The 23,975-nt window shown below is 36.8% G+C and overlaps 1 protein-coding gene across 9 annotated transcripts in view; it reads right to left on the bottom strand.

Annotated features, from left to right (window-relative positions):
• PSPC1 (paraspeckle component 1) overlaps positions 1-23,599 on the bottom strand; it is a 52,999-nt gene extending 29,400 nt beyond the window's left edge. For 5 of the 9 annotated variants that reach the window (XR_008970959.1, XR_008970958.1, XM_057399688.1 and 2 more), the window contains exons 1-6: positions 23,006-23,599; positions 20,810-21,111; positions 17,960-18,055; positions 16,784-16,980; positions 13,198-13,282; positions 12,072-12,180 (exon numbers count right to left, since the gene is read on the bottom strand). Coding sequence is in view for 7 of the 9 variants with exons in the window: in XM_057399688.1 (XP_057255671.1) it covers positions 12,072-12,180; positions 13,198-13,282; positions 16,784-16,980; positions 17,960-18,055; positions 20,810-21,111; positions 23,006-23,389 (1,173 nt within the window). In the remaining 2 variants the exon portion in view is untranslated. Of the gene's footprint in view, positions 1-4,934; positions 5,416-10,564; positions 10,616-11,349; positions 11,465-12,071; positions 12,181-13,197; positions 13,283-16,783; positions 16,981-17,959; positions 18,056-20,809; positions 21,112-23,005 lie in introns of those variants that run through there. The other 4 variants (XM_057399694.1, XM_057399690.1, XM_057399689.1 and 1 more) reach the window with 4 other exon arrangements.
• Between the last annotated feature and the right edge of the window lie 376 nt (positions 23,600-23,975).

Genomic DNA, 23,975 nt, shown 5'->3' with positions numbered 1-23,975 from the left:
TTCACAGTGCTGTTGATGCTCACCTGTTTTCATTAAGATGGAAACTGCATTCTATTTCCTAGCAGACATTTTCAAAACAGGTATGACACTTCTGTAACCCTTCCCAGAGTTCATTACTCCTTTCTAGAGAGGTTTATTTCATAAAGTTCTTTCTAGAAAAGAAAATTTTCAAAGGCTTCTCCACAGAAGAATAGAGAAGAAACTGGCATAAGGCTTTAAACCTTGTACAAAATTGAGATTTTGTGTAAGAGACCTATATTTTAAAGACAAGTCATACAAGTGGTTAAAATTGCTAGCTTGGCAGGCAAAATTAGCATTTATGGGATACTTCTGATTGTACGTTATTTCTCATTTCCTAAGAATATTCTGTTTAGTTCCAGTGACTATCTCATTAGAAGTTAAATTGCCTGCAGAGTTGAAGTAACAGCAGCCTTCCACCCAGCCCTCTCGTCACCTTTCCCTCTTTGGTTTATCCATCAAGATCTATTTGTAAGATCCAAAAGTTACAATATTCCAGTTCAGTTTATTCAATCACATGCACTGCAATCTAAATCCAGAGCTAATCCCTCCTCTGAGCTGGGCATAATACTAGATTTCTTCCAGCATAAACTACTCAAGAATTCTATGAAAACAGGAGTTTGGGGAAAAAAAAAGTAAGCTTTTACCTCACCCAAAATTAGACAAGCAAATACATTAAACTAGATAACAACTACAGTAAATGTAGCTATAAAACATGTAGCATACGGGAAACCACAAAGCCCTATTTTAATTAGAAAGTCTAATTAAATGAATTTTCACTAGGCTTAATAGCCATCAACAGGACTCAATCTTTGAGAAAAACATTCTAACATGGCTAAAGCAGAGAGTTAAAACTCATTTTCCTCCTTGGTGACTCAAGTCTTGAACAGAGTTGATGGAAATAACTAAGCTACACCATTAAAATCCTGAACACTAAAAAAAACCCAGCACATTAGGAAAAAAAGCAATAACCATTGCATAAAAAAAAAAGGCAGATACATATATTCCAATAAATGCTACAAGTTGGAAAAGCATTCCTAAAACACAGATAATTATAGCAGTTAAAAAAAATCTGATTTCCCTTATAGAATAAAGATTTTAGTCCACTGCATTTCCTACTTTCCTCATTTCAGTAAGATTGTAAAGGAAGTATCAATGCTATTAAAACGGGGGAACTTCTTTTAAAGCTAATTAACAGCAAAAAGTATAGGAGTGTATTTGGTAAAAACCTCCATGCACTACATCTATGCTTTCTGTTTTGGGAACAAACAAGTACTGAAAAGCTTCTCAGTGCATCACATAAAACACATTAACACTGGCATAGATAGAAATGAATTGCGATTTTGTGTGCAAGAGAATGTACACACACTCAACACTTCCCACAGATTTAGAAAAAGCTGTTTTTAAAAAGAAAGTTACGTATTATCTCAAATTCACCTTTAATACCAGCCAATTCTGATCTTTACAAGATGGAAGACAACTTAAGATCTTCCCCTTTTTTAGGTAAAACTAGCTTCCACCTTCAAAAACATGCAAGTTTATGGGTTTTGCAGGTTTACTAGGGGGGAGGGCCGGGGAGGAAGTAGCATTAAATAACTGATCCTCTGTGATGCTTTGGGATTTTGTCATCCTCCTACAGCTGGATGCAAAATCCATTCTGAAGAAAAGCTGACTTCCTTTCAACCTTCACCATCAACCAATACATCAGTCCTCATACGTTGTTTAAGTCAGGTCTACCCTGACAGTTTTGGAAAAGGAAGCATTTTAATTGCACTGATATTGCTCACAAAGACATTTTGGGGGACAACTCACTAACAAGCAACATTCAATAATCCCATGAAAGAAAACACTATTTCATACAGAAGAGAGAGCTACTAAGCTAATAAAAATGAGGTAAGGCCAAAGATCACCTGGAGATCCCTCAAATTTATGAGCATGAAGGAGACAGGAGGATCCCAGAAACGGCAACACATTTTTAAGAAACACTAACATAAATCTCATTGTACACATTAGTACTCAAAGACTGTCACCTATAGCAGCTGCAAAATCCTATTAATGCAATCTGCTTCTCAAATATTGTAAGGTAAAAATCAGAAATAATTTTTTCACAAAGGTGCTTACGAGAATGTAACTTCTTTACCAGATCTGACTATCCTTTATAAAAAATAAAAATGAAAAATGAAGGTATCTATATATTAACTCTCTCAATAGCAACTTCCTCATTACAGCATTCTGCCATCGAACTGGATTCTGAAGGAGACAAGAGCCATTGTTTTTTGAATTACAGTAATGACGTTAAAAACTAATTAAACTCAGTTCAGCAGCTGAACATAATACAGTTCTTTTTAATTTGTAATCAATTTAAGGCATTTAACTATTTACTTACCTGCAGAACTACTTTCTGAAAGCAATATCCACCGTATCACCAAGTTCACTATTTACAGATTAAATTACATTCACAACATATTCACATCTTCAGGGGCATTTTATGCTGCAGCTTCAAATTATTCTGGCTTTATTTTAGCTAAAGAAATGGCATTATAACAATTAAACATCAGAACAGGCATTCACAGGAGCATGGAGAATACCTTACTTCCACAGAGTAAGTTGCAAATAATTTGATTTCAAATGCACTCCATAATTCACCCTGACGGGTATGGAGTTGAAGGGCTGGTAACAAAGTCTGGGCTAACTGTACCATCATGCAGAAACAGACTAAAATATTTAACTGAAAATTGTGTGTTACAAACGAATACTGCATTTTAGATTTCCCAAATGTTAAGTTTTTCTTTCTTTCACAGGAAACAAATCTAGGTAAATATTAAAACAGAGTAAACACTGGACCAAGTCAAAACAACAATCTTCCCCAACTGCAAGATTCAAGATGGAAGTCATGCATATTTACTTGGAATAAAAATTAACCAGCTATATAATGAAGTGTTTAAGAAAAATTCTAACTACTTGGTTAGAAAGTGCAATATAAATTTGCAAAATTAACTTCAAACACTTGAAAAGCAGCACTAAGTAGTCACAGTGCACTAAATATGACTGTCAGACTTCTATATGAACATTTTTTCCTAAGTAGATACTATATATGCTGACTCAATTGTAACAACAATACAAGTCCACAGTTGCTATCCCGTAAGTGACCTGAATTGCCAAATAATTGGAATATGCAAGTATTTGACAAAAGGAAGCTGAAAGCCAAAGTTTTTCATTGCTACAAAGAAGTTCTGTAGGAAAAACATCTAACAAACATACACATTCTTTCATACATGTTATGAATATTGCTTACAATCAGAATAGTTCAGTGTTTAACATTTCCCCAACAAAGTTCTGACCTGCCCACATACACTGCACTTAAACACACAAAACGAACAAAGAGACATCAATGAAGGTTCCTGGCATGAAGCCAGCTTCGTAATTTTCCAGCTAGTACTCTTATACAACCTGGAGGTCATTTACTGTAAAACTGGAGCAAGATGCGGCAGACTTGAATGAAGATGCTGATTATTTAAATAGACTTCTGACTGAGGAAAACAATATACATTGTACCAGGCATCTAGTATTCTAATCCAAAGTTTAAAAACCTGGTCATCTGAACAAATCCAAAAGGATTAAAAGAGATTGCTTTCTAGTTAAATCCCCTGACCCAAGTCCACCCACAGTATCTCTTAAGCTACAGCATCTGCTTTCATCAAAGATATCTAACAAAAACTACTCTTTTAACATACTATAGAACCAAAGGTCAGAATCATGTTAGGGACACACTGGGCATCACAATGGGACAAAGAATAATAGCTGGTTCTTACCTAAAGAACATACAAGCTACCATATAAACAAAGAGTTTAATAATTCAGAAAGGGCAGTGGGATGCAGGAGGAAGGAAATAAACACAAATAATCAGTAAATAAAATTTTGAAATTATTATAAAATCAACACTATATACAGAAAAGAAACAAAGCCTGAAGAACCTAATTTTGATATTACATTGTCTTTGTCACATCTTCTGTACTAATAGAAGAGAAACTTACAGGCTAACCTGCCACAAGTGTATCAATAAAACTGCATTCAGCAACACTAGTAGAAGCAGTGTGCTTCGTGTCACATACAAAACCAAACTAATACAAATACTCTTTCTTACTATACAATGCTAAGCCAAAACCAGTGAGTCACTAGACACTGTAAGAAAAAGGTAGGAACAGACTTTTAGTAGGGTCTCTTGTGATAGGACAAGAGGTAGCGGCTTTAAACTAGAAGAGGGAAGATTCAGACTAGATATAAGGAAGAACTTTTTTACAGTGAGGGTGGTGAAACCCTGGAAGAGATTGCCCAGAGAGGTAGTAGATGCACCATCCCTGGAAACATTCAAGGGCAGGTGAGATGGGGCTCTGAGCAACCTGATCTACTTGAAGATCTCCCTGCTCATTGCAGGGGGGTTGCACTAAGTGACCTTTAAAGTTATCTTCCCAAGCTATTCCATCATACTGTTTGGGAAAAACATTTTTAAATGGTAAACCTTAAGTTCATACAGTTTCAACCCCTTTCCAAGGGCAGGAAGAACACCTTCCACTAGACCAAGTTTGCTTAAGGCCCTCCTGGCCAACTTGGCCTCATCTTTTTTTCCCAAGTAAGCCGTATTTATTGAAAATACTCACTTATCTAACAATAAAATCTATCTCTGGAAAAGTGCCACCCAAAGTCAGATTTGATGGAAAGACAGAAAGATCAGACTTAAATTAAATATTCCTCATGTAAGAATAACAAAAAAAAAAAAATCACTACTTCTGGTTATGACAAGCCTACTGGATTGCTACACTACGGAGAGCAGGCTTGCAAAATATTCATGAGAAAAACCCTAAATACTTTAATTAAAAAATATAATTTTGCCTGATATCAAAAGGCAAGCTCACTAAGACAGGTTAATTTCTATGTCACAGTTTATTGCATTATTAGTATTAAAATTTTCCACTCCATGAGAGCTACTGAAGCAAAAAGCCAAAGGCTTACTGCTCACACCAAGAAAAAAGCTACTCAGAAGGCACTGCCTCTTGAGAGACAAACCAGATCCATAAATAAGCTTTCCCCACATTAAGCAACAAATCAATTAACAGATTTTCTCACATTAAAACATACTGTTTGTACAGAAACCTACACTTACTGCTGTTTCCGTGTTTTACTCTTGCTTTAAACACAGAACCTTTAAGTAAATACAAGCTCTTCTAAGAGGTGGAAGTTATGCTGGCTGCAAGTCTCAATGCCACCAGGATCTCAGGATTTAGACAGGTGGGTGAGTTCAAAATAGGTACCAAGCAGACAACTGAAACTGAAAGTTAAGTTTCTTCTTAGCCTGGGTAAATACGTGTACAAACTTCAAGTCAAACTTAACTCCAGTAGCTGAGGAAGAAAAACCGAAAATTATTAAGGCAAACATCAATTTTAGCTTCTTCAAAATACGTTGGGCATTTATCAAACACTAGCAAAGGATTTTTCTAAATTGTTTATAAAAGCCTCATTCTTACTTGTCAGAAAATAAAAAACAGAAGAACTCAGTATTTGAGGAACTTAGGTTAGATAAGTAGATTTTTTTTTAACTTGTGAGCAGTAACAAGTTTTCAGAAATTGTATTAAAAATATGGAATGTAGACTTGTTAAATCTGCTCTTTAATAGATTTTTTCATTACTACCTGTTAAACCCATGAAAGGGGAGAAGCTAAGCATCCAGAGTACTGTATAAACAAGCACACCATTTTAAGTATTTCCATTAATACTTGGAACAAAAACTGCATCTGCTAGGTCTGAGACCTCCTGAAACACTAAGACAAAGACCAATGTCATTTTGCCCTTGCATATGAAGCATCTGAAAAGTGCTTTTGCCTTCTTATCAGTCTTACTGGAAGAAAATTAAGTTATCAAATAAACAGATAATGTAAGGAACACAGACAAAAAATTCCTTATCAATTACTGCTGAAGAGAATAAATATGGGAATGCTTACAAGCAGTAGCACAACACCTAAATTCATACTGGAGATTTATGCATGTCTGACAGCAAAATAAGGGACAAAAATTACTTATGAATGGTCACTTATTATGTTTGCAAGTTCACATGAAATATTAGCATGTCCTAAAGTACTTTGTGCAAAAATTTAAAAGATGATGGCAGAGTAAAATACTTAAGTCTCCTAAAAATCTGTAACGTAAGAAAAACATCACATTACCCTAAATATTTACAGTTCACACATATCAAAATAAAAATTAGAAATTAAATGTAACATTATAATGATTATTTATTCCATTACTGAAAGATAACTTGAAGTAGCATCCTTGATACATATAAAAAAAAAATCCTTAAATGGTCACAAAATAAATATTTACAATGCAAAAATATCTTATTCCACAAAGGTTTGGTTTACATATACAAACACATAATATGCTACAAAAAGATGGCGTAAGTTCTGCATTGATTTTTATGCAATGGCTTTTCATACTAAAAGCAGATATGACATTTATAGTAGTTTTTGTATGTGGCAATGTAATTAAAGGCTAAAAATAATTCAGTTTCTGAAAATACAAAGTGAATATTTTAACGCCTGTTAAGGAATTGCTATTCTTGCCTAAAGCACAAAATTTAGTATCTAAAACACTGAGGAACACAAGAAGTGCAAGATTTAAGTATGTGGCTACTGATAAATACCACTGCAACCCTGCAAAAATTAAAAATACTAGTGCTACCACCGAACTAAGACCACCCAGAAAGCCACAAACTGTATTTATAAACTGCTTGCTCAAAGGCTTAGTCTACGTTGCTTTATGCATGGGAAGAAACTTGATGACTGAAGTAAAACCACTGCCAAGAAAGTAGGAACATTCTGTCAGGTGGGTTTTGTGGGTTATTTTTCTTTTTTAGTTCTACATTTAACGCTCTGCCTTTCTGCAAGCTAGCTTTACCTTAAAAGACTTTCAAGTGTCAAACATGAACTACTTCCATGCATATGTATGCTGGATTGCAATAAGGAGATAATTCCTATCCAAGCTCTACAGAAGAGCTTTAATAAAGCAGCTTAGCTTTATAGCAGTTTGTTAAGCAACAGAGACTTCATTCAAACAACCTCAAAAAATTTCACCACCATCACCTTTATTACGTACTACACTGACTAGGCTGTCAAGTTAAAATAACAAACTTTCATTAGTAATAGAAAACAGACCAAATTTGAAAAAATCCTTGGAAATGTTTATTAATTTATTATTGAAAATCTGCTTTAGCTTAGTTTAGTTTTGAATAAGGTATTCTGCACTCAGCGAGAATTCAAACTTCCTACAGAACAAAGACTTGTCAGCATCATGGAGCAAGAAAACAGAACAAAAAGAAAAAAGAAAAAAAAAAAAATCAATCCAGTCACTTAAAAGCCAAATGCAAAAAACTATTCCTGAATTACTTAAGTCCACAGAAATCTGATAGGCTTGTTTCAAAAACATCTATTACTTAGCTTGCAAGCGAATGTAGAAGTGAGGAACAAGATATGACTCAGTAAACTCCACATAAATAAAGAAACAGGAAGCTAAATTTATGAGGTGCTCCAAAGGACAAAACTCTTAGAAGACAGAATAAACCTATCTAGGGGTTTTAGTTTTGTTTTGGTGTTTGGGGGAGGGAAAACCCCACCCCATGTGAATTTTCTGGCATTCCTGGTTATGAACATCGCTGTTGTTTTGGGATGTGCTTTTTTAGTCCCTTGTTCTCATCCATCTTACAGCTTTTGATCCAAGTGAACTGCAATCTCTGCTATTGAGGAAATTTCCACTGCTTTTGTGGCTGTCACTATGCTGAGGTGCCCCTGCCCATGGCAGGAGGGTTGGAACTTGATAATCTTAAGGTCCTTTCCAACCCTAACTATTCTATGATTCTATGATACTTCCACAAGTAAGTGATACTTCAGCAGTAGTGCTCCTGTGTAAGAAAAACTAAAGGAAACCAGAACAACATCTAGAGACAGTTCTTTAAAAGATTAGGAGATAGAAAAGTCAAGTACTTCACTAAGTCAAACATGAAAGAATATTAAGCATTCAGAAGTTGAAATGGATGAACTCACAAGGAACAGTTCCTTACACATATATATGCAAATTACACTTGAAAAGGGGGGGTTCCTGGGAGGTAAGAGGACAAGGATATCCGAAGATCTCAACTCCCACTTTACACCATCAGTAACAAGAGCTATCACAGCTGTTGTTTCATTAAGTAAAATATACACATGACACTATTTCCAGTGTTACTGCAGAATTAAATCTGTGCACCATAAAACTAAGACTGCAACTCAAACATTTTGGTAATGAAAACCATTATGAATACATGAAAACTATTTTAATAAACTAAATCCAAATCACTCATCACCCTTCTAAGCTGGTGACATAATAAAGTATGTGAATAAAAGTGAATAGATGAATAAAATACAGGTGAATAAAAGTCCTGAAGCTGGAATTATGTGGTAAAAAGGCTCTGATCGAGATTTAACATTGTAAACCTATGTAAGCCATTCACAACTGGACAGTAACCACTGCACAGTTTGAATTATTAACGTATTGCTAGCACTCAGAAGTACTTTTTTAGTGTTTGAGCTGCTTAAAAATAAAATATTGCTTCCACTCTCCATTAGCAAGCTCCTCTTTCAGCAAGTAGTATGCATGCAAAACAAAAATCAGCAAAACATTGTAGGAAAATAAGTTTCCTAGTTAAGCCACTGTGAAATCAGAATACATATATACATTGAGCTGTAACAGCAGATTTCAACTGACTTTTACAAAGCAAGGGAAAAACCCTAGCCTGTATGAAAGTGTTTATGAATAACTTATGTACTAGAAACCACACAATTAGATTAATAAATTGCTCAGGTATCACTGGGCTGCCCATCAGATTAGCAATCAATGCAATCAAATTTTTAATGTACAAGATCACCATGAACAAGAATGCTTCAGGAAGAGAAACCCCTACACAGAAAACATTAACTGTAACTAAACCAAGTAAATGGTAACCACATTAAATTATTACAACATGTTTTTCAGAAGTAGTTATACTGAAAAATCAAAGTTTAACAAGAAAAGATACAGACAAAAAATTTAAAACAGGAAAGCCCTGCAGCCTTATATGAGAAGTTCCAGTTCTGGCTGTTGCTGCACTTACCATTTATGTCCTTCTTTTAAACTGAACAGTAAAAAGGGTAAGTGAAGGAAGCTTAGTTTTCAAAGCTTTTAAGAAACAAAAACAAGGATTAGAAACAATTATTATTTTCCTTCTAAATATATGGTTGCCAGAAGACTTGTATGTTACAAGGATTATGCCAAAACAGTTTATCAAGGCCTGAAATGGTAAAAACTATCCACCAGTATTAGAAAAAAAGCAATTTTCACCAAGAAGCAGCTTTTGAACCCTTAAAACAAGAGAATTTTTCAGTGTACGTCCAATGGTAATCTGAGACTAGAAGTAATTAACAGATTGAGTCTGTTCACAATAAACAAGTATTAGTGAGAACAAATTAAAAATATAGTTGTATGAGAAATTCTACTAAATTGAAAAAATAATTGATGTTTCATTTTGCAGTCTCCAGAAGTGGTTTATAATCCTCAGCTGCAAAATGCAAAGCCTTTTTCAATTCCCATTCACACTATACAACCAAATATAATAAAAACCTATAAAATTGATAAGCCATGTTTGGAGTTACATAGCTGACCTTATTAAAAACAGTTGCTAAAGAAAGTAAATACATCAGTTCCAATTTTGTTTTCAATTCTTCCCCTTTGAAAGTTCAAAGGACGTGAGAAGTAAAATATGAGTCGACACAAGACCAGAACACCAAGGACTAGTCTGAGGACTAGAGGAAACTTTCAGTTTTAAATCACTGTATATGCCACTTCAACTTCACATGACATTAAAAAACACCTGTACTGTATTTCCTTATATAACTTATAACAATTTTGGTAGGGTTGTCACTGCACAGCTACATCTATGTATTTTTGCAGTGTATTAATTAGTTCCAGATTAACACACAATTCCAGTAACGTAACTCAGTGGGAAAGCTACATTCTCTCAAAACATTCTTCCACCTTCACCCTTCCCAAAAAGAATTTCACCACATAAGTCACAAAAATTATACATATTGTTTGAAGTGCTTTCCATTTGAATGACTCCTCTCCCCTTCTTAAACTGAATTTTTGCCACGTCTAGCACCACCAAGTTTTTATTCACATAGAGTTTGGCATTCAGAGATGCACATAAGCACAAGGATGGCCAACTGTAGCAAGCAATTCAAGCACAGAGGCTAAGTAACATTACCTCCAGAGAGCTGCAAGAAGAAAGCCAGTAGATTGCTGTGGCGAACATTTTCTAGCTTTCCACAGCACCAAAAGCTGCACAGTAGAGGCCGTCATCTCCTAATAGCAACAGCATCAGAGGGAGATACTGCCATCTCATGCCTGTGCGTTGGCTCCCTCACTTCCCCTTTAAGCAGCTCTCTGTGTAGCAAGTAGCATGGGGTCTCGCAGATCAACCACAAGATTTCTGACAGGGAGCTTAGAGTGTCACAAAGTCAGGCCACTCCAAAAGATGCTACGTGAAGATATTACAGCGAAATGAAATTTCTTATTTGGTACTAGAGAAACCACAACCACTTAAGTGCTATTTCTAAGTTACATCAGACAGCTGTTACATGCTATTTCACCAAGTATGTTTAAAAATTATGTAGGAACACACTGAAGGACATGATGCATCTCGATCTTCATCACATCAAAGAAGAGACATATTGAAAGTAGTTTTCTTTTACAGTGTGAGCACATACGGAAATAAGTGATAGATTATTTTCAGCAAAATCAACTGACAGCTGTTAGTAATGTTAAAGGAACAACTTTGCTTCCTCTCCCTCACCTTTACTAAGAACACTAAGGGGAGAGGATGGGGGGACAGGGAGGAGATGTCCCCCTGAGAACAGGAAATCTCTTATTTTTTAACTTCTCTTAGATTGTCTCAGAAAACCTCAACTCTACATAAAATGTTGTGGTATAGAATTTAAAGAAGGTATTTCTTCCACAAAACACAAAATTAGAAATTATCTGAGAAATCAACAGTTTATGTATCAAGCTGTACCTGTGAAAGGGAGCAAAATTCCCTCCTGCAGACTACAATGTTCTGTTTTAAGAGAACACTGCATGGATCACTTATTGCTTCCTCACTAAGAATAGCTGTAACAGTAAAAGATATTCTTCTCATATGAAACTAAAGCATTCACCATACAGTCTGTGTTCATTTAACTGCTTTGGTTGGGGGGGGTGGGTGGGTGCGATAAAAAAATCATACCCTTGACCAAAATAGATCATGAAAATTTAGAAGCTGACTCCTCTGACACCACCACTTCGCTAGTTCTGCGAGGTGAGTCTTCAGAAGCAGAACACACCTAGAATACTAATAAAAATAATGTGGGAAATTATAGCAGAGGGCAATTTTTGTGGGGTTTTTTCCCTCCACATTTCTGGTCTTTTGGTCTCCTTTAGTAAAGATTGAGGTTTTACTCATCCAATTTTAGAGTAGAATCTTAGGAGACACTGATTTTAGGCTCCATACGAAGTTAACACTGCCCATTTTGTTTCTGAAGTACACTATTCTTAAGTTAAGCTTGTGTGAATTACTTGTTTTGGTTTATGCTTAACAGCCTGAACTGGTTTAAAATTTAAACCTTTAGTCAAACTAGGGCACCTCTTCACAGAAACATCATTTACTCCCATGACTTCCCACCTAGAGAAATTATTTATTTTAATGGAAAAATTCTTTTCTCAAATAAAAAAGGAAATTTATTATGTGAACCCAAGTGAAGAAATGTTATATCATCAGCTTGTAGGAAAAATAACAGCTTGTAGGAAAAATAATTTGTAGCACTTCACTCATGAGAACAATGGAATACTGAAGGAAAAAAGTAAACAAGAAGGTGGCAGCTCAACAGCTACTACATAAAAATCACAAGTTTTACAAATTTGTTTAATAATTCACACTCTTGCCACAGAATTTTACTTACATTGTCCATGAAATTGGGTTTGAATCCTCCCTCCTGCTGTCGTCGTAATTCCTCCTGTTCTCTCTGCCGCATCATCTCTTCTTCACGACGTCGATGTTCTTCCTCATGTCTAGAATAGTTTTTAAAAACTACTTCAACTTAGACTCTTGACCTGTTCAGGTTTGTACTCAGCTTCAGGAGATAAGATCAACCATATAAACAAAACTGGACATTTATTTTTTTAAGACAGTGTAAGGCACTAGCCTACTCCACTTGATGGGTTTGAATACTATTGAAGTATTTATCTTTTTTAACTGGAATATCAGTAAATACCAGTACATTCTATACCTGTTGTTCTGGCTACATACTGGATGGCAGGTTAAAATATTCCAGTTTATAAAAAATTCCTATGGATTAAAGCATTTCAATACTGCCAAAAGACATATTTTTAACTCAAGAGGTGTTTGTGCTTTGTCTTTTTTCTCATCTACATTTCTTGGGATATTTAATGTAAAAAATGTAAACTCAATCAACACGATGATACTATGCCTATTTTCTTAAACTTTAGCAGGGGCATGAAAGCAAGTATTTGTATGAACAAATCTTGAAGAAAAAATTGTTTGCAACATACCAGAATGTTATGTTCCCTTAATATACCATAATATCAAGTGAAAATACTCCCCAAAAAGTCTCATTACAGACTTTAAATTTGCAATGCTACTATTCCACATGCCCATAAATCTCAGAAGCATGTCTGTATCTATTATAGCTATGCTTCAATCACAAGGCTAAAATAAACACTATGAAACAAAAAAAACCCACACCAAATAAACAAACAAACAAAAAATCAAACACATTATTTCTCCACTATTTATAAAGCTCAAAAATTTACAACAGAACTAGTAGAGCTTAAATAAATTAAAAACTTCAGAAATACTTAAAACCATTCTTTTATATTAGTCAAAGTGATCACTTTTCAGGAACATTAAAAGAATCATCATGTACTATGCTTTCCAAAAGCAGCTTTTTAGCAGGAGAAACATTTTTATTTGACATCAAAAGCAAGCTCCACAAGCTAGAGGATCTAAATTCATGCAAGCCTACAGCAGCTGCATGCCACACCTTTGCACAGTAGAAGACAAAATACCTCAGTTGGATCTGCTTGCGTTTTTGAAGTTCTTGATTTCGAAGTTCTTCCAAACGCCTCAATTCTTCTTGACGTCGCATGAGATCTAACATGATTAAAAATGCAATAGACAAAAGCTGCCAATCAACAATGTGGCAAAACATAAAAATTTTATTACTGTCAGATTACAGTTCTAACATTCCATTTTAAAGCAATTTCTCAAGACATTCAACTAGCTTCTTCCCATAAAGCTAAGTCTAGTAGTATATGAAAAAAACACACTGGATCCATAGCTCACAAACACAAAAAGGTACAGGACTGGCAAAGCCTCCAAAACAGGTTGCAGAAACAGAAATCTTAAGTCCTCAAACAAAGGAAAGGAGAAAAAACTTAAAATCTCTTAATCAGATCCTGGTTTCACATCTAGGGCAAGGAATCAATTTTCTCACAACGCTTTGTACCTCTGAAGTCACACTAACAAGAAAACTAATAAATATATATGGGTTTACGCTCCCCACTACCTACTGTAGACCACTGTATGACATGCATCAGAAACAAATTATATGATCTTCAGGTGCATGTAATACAAGCTTGCATAGATTTACTGCACAACTGCTGAGAGCAATTTATAAATGGCTAATCTTTTAACACTATCAGAAAGGAACAGCTGTATCCTCTTCAAAATTCAAAAACACTTAAAATACACATAAAAAACAGGGTGCAATTAATAGTCATTACTTTTTCTGTACTGGTTTCTGCCCAGCCACATTACTGACTTCACCCTGGAAATATGTGTTTTATTCAATTAATATTAATTGTACCTTTTGTTAGAAAGCAGCTGCTTGCCTTTTCTATCTTCACAGGATATTGGCCACATGACATTATTTATAGACGCCAAGAGAAACATTCACCTATACCACCTATTTTATGCCTTTATTCAACTGAATTATTCACGCTTTTCTCCATGCATTTCTTCACTGTATTAATTAAAACATTATTTTATAGCTATGCAGATTGCTTTCCTCAAACTTCCATCAGCATGTATTATTAGTTACATATTATAACTTAGCTTTTTGCTTTAATACCCAGAACAACTACAATGACCAGTACATTTCATCAAAATGTCATGGATTTGTTTTCTACTAATGAAGACTATCAGAGTTTTACTCTCACAGCACTCTTAGTGCCATCAGAAGTCCTTCCTCAAGCACAGTTTGCAGGCTTCTTTTTCCAATCTCTTCTGCAAAATTAATGTATTTCACACCTCAACAGAATATGATTACATTGAAGATTCATTCAAACCACAAAGTCCAAGGGCAGCTTCATTCTAACTGTGCTTGTCTAAGACGGCTGCACCACTGTTAACCTGACACAAGTGCCACACGCACATGCTTGTTTTGGTGGCGGTTGTGTAGGTCTGTGGGTTTTTTTGGTTTTGTGGGTTTTGTTTGGGTTTTATTGTTTGTTTGTTTTGGGTTTTCTTTGGTGGTGGTGGTTTTATTTTCAAGGAACCTTTAGATTATTTCAGAGTATGTTCTTTTAAAATTAACCTTTAGGTTGTCTCAGGTTATCACTGAGATCAAGAACTGACCCATTCTATGCTCAATTTTGTCCCCTGTGGGAAAAAAAAAGCATTTCCTTTCTGGTTCTTTGTTCTTTCAAATTCATGCAGCTTTCCCTTTTTCTTGGGTTACTACACTGGCACAGGATCTCCTACTTCTCTCTCCCACTAAATTTACCCAACCTGTATTTTCAGCACTGAGCCATCTTTTCCAGTATCAAACTTATGACCAAAATTTAAAATGTGTCAAATTCAAAGGGAGGGGGGCCCTGTGCTGTGTATTATAGGCATTTTTGTTATATCACATTAACATCCACATTCACCACCTATAACTATCCTTAACATGCAAGCCAATAAACATTTTTTGCTTGGAAAATAAACCAAGAAGCAATTTGACAGTTGCTATTTCAGGTGCTGCAATAATTATTTAGCATTTCAAAACAGTTTTTCATTTTACTATGTGCTGTATTTTATCTTTACATAAGATCTTTTTTAACACACTAAAAGCAAGCATGCTTGTTTCAGAAAACCAGGCTTTCTCCTCATGACAACTTTAAGTTGCCGTAGATTTAAAAATACTATATAAAAAAAGAAATTCCTCCTTTTAATTTCTTCTCCAGTTATGACAATGTTTTAAAGGAGATTTTAAAGGACTGTGTTTACATTCAATATATCGAGCATTTAGGTTCTTAAATGCCACCAACCTAGTAAATACACTAATCCAGCTCATTGAGAGTTTTTCAACCTGACATTCAAGTCAGCAGAAAAAAATTAAGATAAATCATTCCCACACAGGGAAGTTGCACTACCAACAAAAATGTCATTTCTTAAAAGCATTAAAACCAAATAATTGCAGCAAACAGCTTTTATGAATTACCAGGGTTTAGGTTTTCAAATGCATCCACTACAAGTTCATATCCTTCATAATGACAAGGGACTTTTATTTATTCAAGCTATCAAGCTAATTACTGTCTTAGGATCTAACACTTTAGGGGCAAGATTTTTTTTTTTAGGTAGTCATGACCTCCCTTAAATTAAGATTAAAAAAAAAAAAAACCAAAAAAAAAACAAAACCAAACACACAAAAACACACACACAAAAAAAAACCCTCCACACCACAAACCTTCAGTGTTTCATTCATGCAACAAACCTTGAGATCCTTCCTGATACATCTGCAATGAATTTAAACTTTATTGCTTGAGTCTTGTAATTTAGCAATCCTACAGAGGGAACTAAAAATCAAGTAGTAGTTCAGTATTTCTGAACTGGAAACCAGTGCTTGCATGTCCACAGCACTTCAGGAAAAATGTGCTTAGGGTAGAAGGTTTACAAGAACAAAAGAGCAGATACTTTCCCTGTTACTCTGCCCAAGAAACAAAGCTTCACCCAGCTCCATTCTTAAAGGCAGGACTTGAAAGCAATTCCTAGAAAACTTCTTCCCTGACAACACTAGCAGAAGGCAAGATGCCCAAACAATTACAAAAGAGGGGATATATGATCTTCAAATTTCAAGAACGACTGAAATTCATGGCAACTGTGAGCTATTTTAAGTTGTTACATACATATAATACTATGCACACACCAGACTGTTCAGCTGGGTCACAAAAGGGAAAAAGAAACAGCATTAGCTACTGGAAGATTAGAAATTAAACCCAAGATGCACAGAAGAACCAAAAGAATTATGAGCTATCATCTTATTTTTTCCTGCACATAGCCCATAAACAGTACTTAAACCTATCCAGCAATATCAAAAATGTAACTTTACTGATAGGTGTGAAACTACCATTCAATTTCTTTAAACTACTTAACACTATATAAATTTAAGAATGGACCTAGACAATCGCCTCTTACTCAGTTTCCTAACCCATCTCTACAAATCATCAAGGTATATGTGCAAGGAGATATACAACTTCCTTTTTCTCAGTTCAATGCATTTAATAAAAGAGCATCTGACAAAATACCTAAGTTTAGCATACAGCTCCATATACTATACAAAGAAAACCTGTGACAAAACAAAATTAATACTAGTAGATTATCTGATTTTACCTTGCCTCATCAGCATTAGCTGATGCTCATGTCTAGCTGCTTCCATTTCTGCCTCTAGTTTCTCTTTGGCTTCTCTAATGTTCCTGTCAACCTGTTCACGCTGTTGCTTTTCCATCTCATCAAGAGCCTTCCACCGTGAAGCATACTCAAACTCAAATGTTCCAGGCTGAGCAAAACGTGGAGGCTGTTCTCTTTCCCTAATAAAAATTTTGCAGTTAAAATATACAGAAGGACACATTTAGATCAACAGCTGTAACAGCCAAAGAATCTATAAACAATCACTTCAAGTGTAGGTTTGACTTTAAATCAACCTGTCAGATGACTACATTCTAAACCAGGAAAAAGCTTAATTCAGCTGGAATTTTCCAAATAAAGATCTGTTCTATTTATGCAGTTTTAAGGTAAAAATTCATGCCTGCATCAGCACAAAATACTAATGGGCAACACTAGATTAACTGTGTTCAGCTTTCTAAAGCAAGCAGTCAATTCATAAAACCAGTTATTTATATAAAGCTTACTAGGCAGCTCAAGAGTATTAGCCAGGATGTCTAACCATTAGAAGGTATCAACTTTTTATTTCACATTCTAACACAAATATTGCAATGAACAATGACAATCATTTTTTAAAAGTGGTATTCTACAGCCTCACCAAAATAGGCTTTTTGCCTTCAAGCAACATGACTTCTAAATGGTAATCAAACTTCAATATTAAAAATTATCACAAGGTGGACGTTAAGTCACCCAATGATCTAGACTCACTTCTTCATGCCATACTCAAAACTTTTATCTGAACTGTGGAAGCTTCCAGGATTTACGCTCCACTGACTCTACAAACAGCTAAGGGGCTATTCAGAGAACATAAAATTTGTGCGTATACAAATCTCTGGAGGATTAGACCGCAGCCCTAATCCATAAAGGACTTCTTGCTTTGTTGACAAGCTCCAACTGATTTCAGTGTAGGCTAGGATTATATCTACTTTCGTAAATACACAGAATGTTAAATCAACAAGCCTGAATGATCAGAAAATACTGGCAAAATCTTATTTAATCATTTGATACAAAACAGCACAACATACTTCCCACTACACAAACTCAATACTAGAAATTAGCATCTGTTTACCATGGTAACTAAATACATCAATCACATTTTATAAAACAAAGCTAAACACAACTTACTTGTGATACTGTTGTGTTTTTTGCATTAACTTCTCTGGGAGCCCATCTTCATCATCAAATTGCTCCATTGGCTCTACAACAACAGGTCGAGGTGTTCTGGAAGACATTTTCAATTTAATAATTGAATCATAAATGAGAAAGTTAGTTATTTTATTATTTTGATGAAACACTTCAGAAAGCTAGTATGTTACCTGTAATTCTTGTCTTCCAAACTCTTAAATTACAGAATTTAAATTAATCCTGATTTTAAGAATGATCTTTTAAAAGGATTGTTTCTGTGCCCAAAACCAGCTCTTATGCCTAGAAACCACAATTTACTTGCCACAGTTCTGTTTGCTTAAAAGTAAAGTTTTTTTAAAAATCTCAAAACCACCTACAAACCATTAAAAGATATTTAGGAAGGAACTACCTTTTTGTTTTCATCACTGAGGCAACACATGGGCCATGATGATGTTGAGAAAGCACCAAGCAAACCCAGAACAGAGCAACAAAACCTATTCTTATTTCCACAGAATATTAAAAATTACATTTCAAAGTTACTCTACAACTGAAAACAGACTGATAATCTGGCATCAATATTTCAGTGATAATGAGCAAAATATTTCTGCTTATTTAAAACCCATTCTTTGAACAATCATACTCTCACAAATCAGAACCTAATTTACCTATGAAAATGCCTTCCTTGAATTCTTACTATCTGTAGCAATCAGAGGCAAGTATTAGCAGTACTGCCAAGGACAGCAGTATAAGGATCCTGAATTGTGTAAAACATCTCTGCATCAGTCTTGGGAGCATAGCCTATAACCTACGATAAGAACTAAAGACACTATTTTCAAAATGCCAGTGCTTATTTATTGTGTTCCACACCTTTATTTCACTTCACCATTTACTTCACTTCGAAGGTCTTTTTGCAGAAAAAAAAAATCAGTATGTTTTTAGAACATTAACATCTGAGAAAGAAAACTTTGGGCACAGCATGCAGATTCAAAGGATGAAGCCACGAATAACAGAACACAAGTCAGCAACTATTTTTCCTGATGTTATCTGCACGGCAATTGCTAGCAGTTGTTATTTAAATGTAACTCAACTGTGGTTTTAATGAGTTATGATGTAAAACACTTTTGAATCTCTAATGTTTCCAATGCCTAGCTTTGATATATTTAACCCATTTTTAGACGTATTTAGAATTTAAATACTTTCTTATGATCAGGCAAAGAGCTTTCAGCTAAAAATGTAAAGTTTTAGATTCTGAAGCAAAACATCAAAGTATCATGGCCGCAGATTGATGCTGTCTTTGCAACTGCGCCATCGGGAACATGTGAGCCACATAAGCAAGGGAACAATCAAGCGCTCTTTATTCACCAAGGCCACTGTTAGGTGGTTATTCAATCCAAGAAATCTATACAGCTGGTAAAAGAAGCATACCATCCCTCATATCCTAGCTTCTTTCTCCCAGCCCCATCTCTCATGCCAAGAATAGCATTCATGTAACTCTCAACTAGATCAGTTCCCTTGTTTGGCTCACCAAGCTTCTATACCAATACTAATGCCAAAGAAAACCCAGGGAATAAGAACAAATTGCTGGCACCTACTGATAAGAGCAAAGGCATATTCAGACTGAATTTACCACGTAGCCACCAGATCAGTTCAGTGGCACACTGAAGATTTATGAGGTTATCATGAGAAAGAGGAGTTTCAGACACTCTCACCATCTGCAGTATCCTCACAACATTTTCCCCTGCCTTATCCCCTGCTGGACCTGACAGCACCCATGTTAGGAAGCACCTTCATATACAAAAATGAACCCGACAAAACCAGCTGAATACTTTTCTGTTGTTTCACCGAGCACAAGTGGCTTATGGAAGTATCAAAGAGTTCTAAGTGGCTGACAGATCAACAGCACAGCCAGGGCAAGAAAATGAACTATAAGTTCCCTAGTTTGATTACAGAATCATAGAACAGTTAGGGCTGGAAAGGACCTTAAGATCATCTAGTTCCAACCCCCCTGCCAATGGCAGGGACACCTCACACTAAACCATGCCACCCAAGGCTTCGTTTGATGGCAGCAAGCTTCCATCCTGTGAAACTAAAGCTTTATTTTCCAAAATGAGAATCAGAAAATATTTTAAATCCTGAGTGTATCATTTCACACAATCTTTAAGAAAGCAGTTAAAAATGTCACAAACTAATGTGTTAAAGCATAGCAGTTAACAACTCTGGCATGTACAGAAATAGAAGATGCAAGAAAAGTGCTGTAATTTGCAAGCTTGCTTGCCCTTGAAATACAGTTACCCAGAGATCACTGCCATAAACTTCTGCATAATCTAAGTCTTCAATCTTCATTTACAAAAAAAAAAAAAGAAAGGAAACCAACAAAAAACATCAGTGTACTTCTGCCTTTCAAACCACAAATAAAACTTTTGATATAAAAATAAATGCAGGAACACCTCCCTGAAGTTTATGAAAGTATCAACAACATAGTGAGTGTGCTGTTTAGCAGCTAGTTACTGGGATCAGGAAGAGTGCAATCAACGAAAATAAGTTCCACTAGAAAAAGCCCTAGTATACAGAGAAATAATACTGTATATAAAGGAAAAGCAAAACAAAACTTTGCTATCGGATTCTTGTAATTACAAGAAGCAGCAAAAGATGGTTTTCCTTACCAGAAAAAAAAAAAAACACCCACAAAAAAAAAACCAAACAGGCACATTTGGTATATTCATGTAAAATATCTTAATTTTTCACCTCATGGCTTTCAGAATTGAAAATTAAGAACTAGGGGATAGCCATGAATACAGTTTTCTTTCACATCAGAAATACACAAATTCAAATAAAATCCTGTGAACTTACGTTGTTAGCAAGAATGCCCCATCACTGCATCTTTCTAGAGCTTTTCGCGCTGGAGGTTTTGCTGCAAACTCTACGAAACCTTTTCCTGTAGCTCTGCCACGATCATCTACTACAACAACAGCTCTTTCCACTGGCCCAAATTGAGAGAATGCTTGTTCCAGCAGCTCATTAGAAACCACAGGTGACAGATTCTTGACGGTTAGGGCAGCTCCATGTGTAGCAAATCGAATTCGAAGTGGTCTGCTCTTCAAAATAGTACCATCAAGTTCCGCCTTTGCTATTTCAGCCAGTGTCCTAGATTCCTTTTTCAAGATTGAAAATAAAATACATCAAGTATTTTCTAAGAAAACAGGTAATGCTTTTGTGTCAGTGACCCATCCCCCACATCTGAAAAGCAGGTTTTTTTTTCCGTAACTAGCATCAGGGTCATTCAACTTCCCCCACCCACCAAGAGAAAGGCAGAGTCGCTGTCCACTGATGTTAAAAAAAAGCCCCTGTGATTTATTCTTTAGAAAAAAAACAACCCACACACCATAGGCACAAATTGTTGTAACATTAGTGTGTTAGACTTAAATTCTCATTATAATAGATACGTTTGTGCTGCTCCGTAAAGGCTTTCAGTAGAGTTGAAAGCCTGCTGATTTTTCATATTTACACATTCAAATGTTGATATTCTGTATCCCTGCCTCCACACAGTAGGAAACAGCATTTTCAAAGATCAGACTACAGGATCTAAGGTGTTTTTTGTTTGGGTTTTTGTTCTGAAGTAACAAAAAAAATCACACTTGCTTATTACAACTGTCAGATGAACTCTCAATGGATGTCCAATTTCAATTTTCATCAACAAATGATGGAATTACCTTTGCTCATGTATTCATTATTCTCACATTTATGGGTTTTCTGCACCCACATCCAAGATACAGTCTGCATCAGTAATTGCCTTTTTTCTCATTTCAGAGATTTGCACGTAGCTTGAACTTGCAACTCCTTACATTTAAATTATTCTTTAGATCCTAGCCATTTTCTCCAGAATTCAGCTGACTGAACTGTTGTAAAATAACATATTCTCTAAACACAACGGAAAAGCTGCGTATATAAAAGCTGTAACTACCCTATATTACATCCAAAAGTGAGCCGTGACATGTAAATACATCACACTTCCTCCAGAAAACTGCTATTTCAGGATGGGGGATTCTTAGTTTAAAAGATGTATGGCAGAACTCCACAAGCATTTATCTTTCAGACGATCAAGAAGAAAAAATAACCTAACCAGTAAAATATACAGAAAAATCGTAAGTAGACACCCAAAGCACTCTAAAGCTATTCCCAGGATGATATAAATTAGTGCATTCTAGACACGGCAGACAGGAAAACTAATCTCGCACACTAAAACTGACAGTTAAATACAGTATCATAAGTTTTTCACGATTCCCTTTTTTGCATGCTTGCGCATAGCAATTAAACATTTTACTACCCTTTAAAAATCTTATCTGGACCAAATAATTTAAACGACTCAAGGTTTCATTTCTTTGCATTTCTGAGATTACATGTTCTGATTTCATGTGTCAGCAGGGGTATTTCGAAACAATCCTGTCCAGTCTTTAAAATTAACTGTTTTCATAGACAAAACCTACATTCATAATGAACTGTACAGGCTGAAATTTGCTTCTGCATGAAGAAGGATTTTTTTTTTTTTTTTCCCGAGTTCGAAAGTATGCTACGTTCTCCCAGTTAAATTAGGGAAGTCTTTATACAGGTATTACAACACCAAAGCAGATCGCACAGCCACATCTTCCATTCACTGGAGAAGCAGAGGCTGCACGAGTGAGTACCCGCGTAGTAGCATGTAAACGGTAACCGGCGAAGGAACCCTTAAACCAGCCGGGTACCACGCAGTGAGGTGGTGACCCGAACGCGAGGGGCCAGGAAGGCTGTTCACAATGCAGGCCTCAAGCTTAGATACACGGAGGCAAACAGGGGAGGGGGAGAAGGAAGAGGAAGCGGGGAAACGGCTCTAGCAGCAAGGAGAAAGAATGAAGGACACTTGCTTTTTTTTTTTTTTTTTTTTAAAGCCGGCCGCAAAGGCGGGGAGTGGTTGGGGGGTGCAGGAAGGGGGAACAACGGGCAGAATTTTCCCACTTGGAAAGGCAACTCCTAGGTTACGGGGAGCCCACAGCGGCTCGCGCGAATCCTCACCAGGCGAATGAAGCCAAAGCCACGGTCCCGGTTGATGAAGACCTCGCTAGGCTCCCCATAGCGTTCGAAGAGGCGCTTGAAATCTTCCTCTGTGATATCGGTAGGCAGATTCCCCACGAACAGCCTGCAGCGTTGCGTGTAGCTCTTCTCGCCAGGTTTGAGGAAGCTTTTGATGTCGATGGTAAAACCAACCTCCTGCTCTTCATCTCCACCTTCTTTGCTCGGCACTAGCGCCATGGCCGCCGCTGCCTCACTCTCTGTTTCTAGGCCCCGCAATCCCTTCAGGTTGCCGCTGCCGCCACCACCGCCCCCCACCATGCCCAGCGGCGCCGCTGGGGAGCTATTCTCGATCCGCACTTGTTTTAAGTTCCTGTTCGCTGCCATATTCAGAACTCGCTCCCTCCTCGCTGGCTTTCTCGGGGAACGCGGAGCTCGCTCCAGCCACCACCGCCCCCGACCCTCAGCCAGTTCAAAATGGCGCCGCCGCCAACCTCGGCGAGTTGTAACGTCCCTGAGGCACGCCCCGCCCACCACCGTGCGCGTTTCTTTCCCCGCCAGGGCCCGTTGCTGGCGCTGGGAGGGGTGTGTGCATATGTTGTTCTGCGTGGCAGTAGGGCCGCAATGGGTTCCCATGGCGTCTGGCGTCCTTGAGGTAGTGTTCTCTTTCGGTTCCGGCATAGAGGCGGTTCCGCTTCAAGCCGGGAGAGATCGGTCTGTCTGTCGCGTACCAGTGAGCTGCACTGCCTGAGCGGATAACCCGCCCAGAAGATCCCCTGCTGCACCCTGATAGCTCGACTCCCTCGTGGTTGGCCCTCCCGCAACTATATTGTATTAGAGTTCTCGGAAGTGTTCGGGTCCCGCAAGGTTTGCCACAGGTCGTGCCCAGGCGGTGTGACCTGGCGAGTGGCGAGTCCCTGGTGCAGTGTCTGGTCGGCTGAGGCGGCTGCTGGAGGGCGGATGGGGAAGGGAA

Source organism: Pezoporus wallicus, unplaced genomic scaffold (assembly GCF_028554395.1).
Source record: "Pezoporus wallicus isolate ANWC-B61680 ecotype Strahan unplaced genomic scaffold, APGP_CSIRO_Pwel_v1 scaffold_6446, whole genome shotgun sequence".
NCBI lineage: Eukaryota > Metazoa > Chordata > Aves > Psittaciformes > Psittacidae > Pezoporus > Pezoporus wallicus.
The sequence above is the reverse complement of the archived record's forward strand: the minus strand, read 5'-3'. Positions and strand labels throughout refer to the sequence as shown.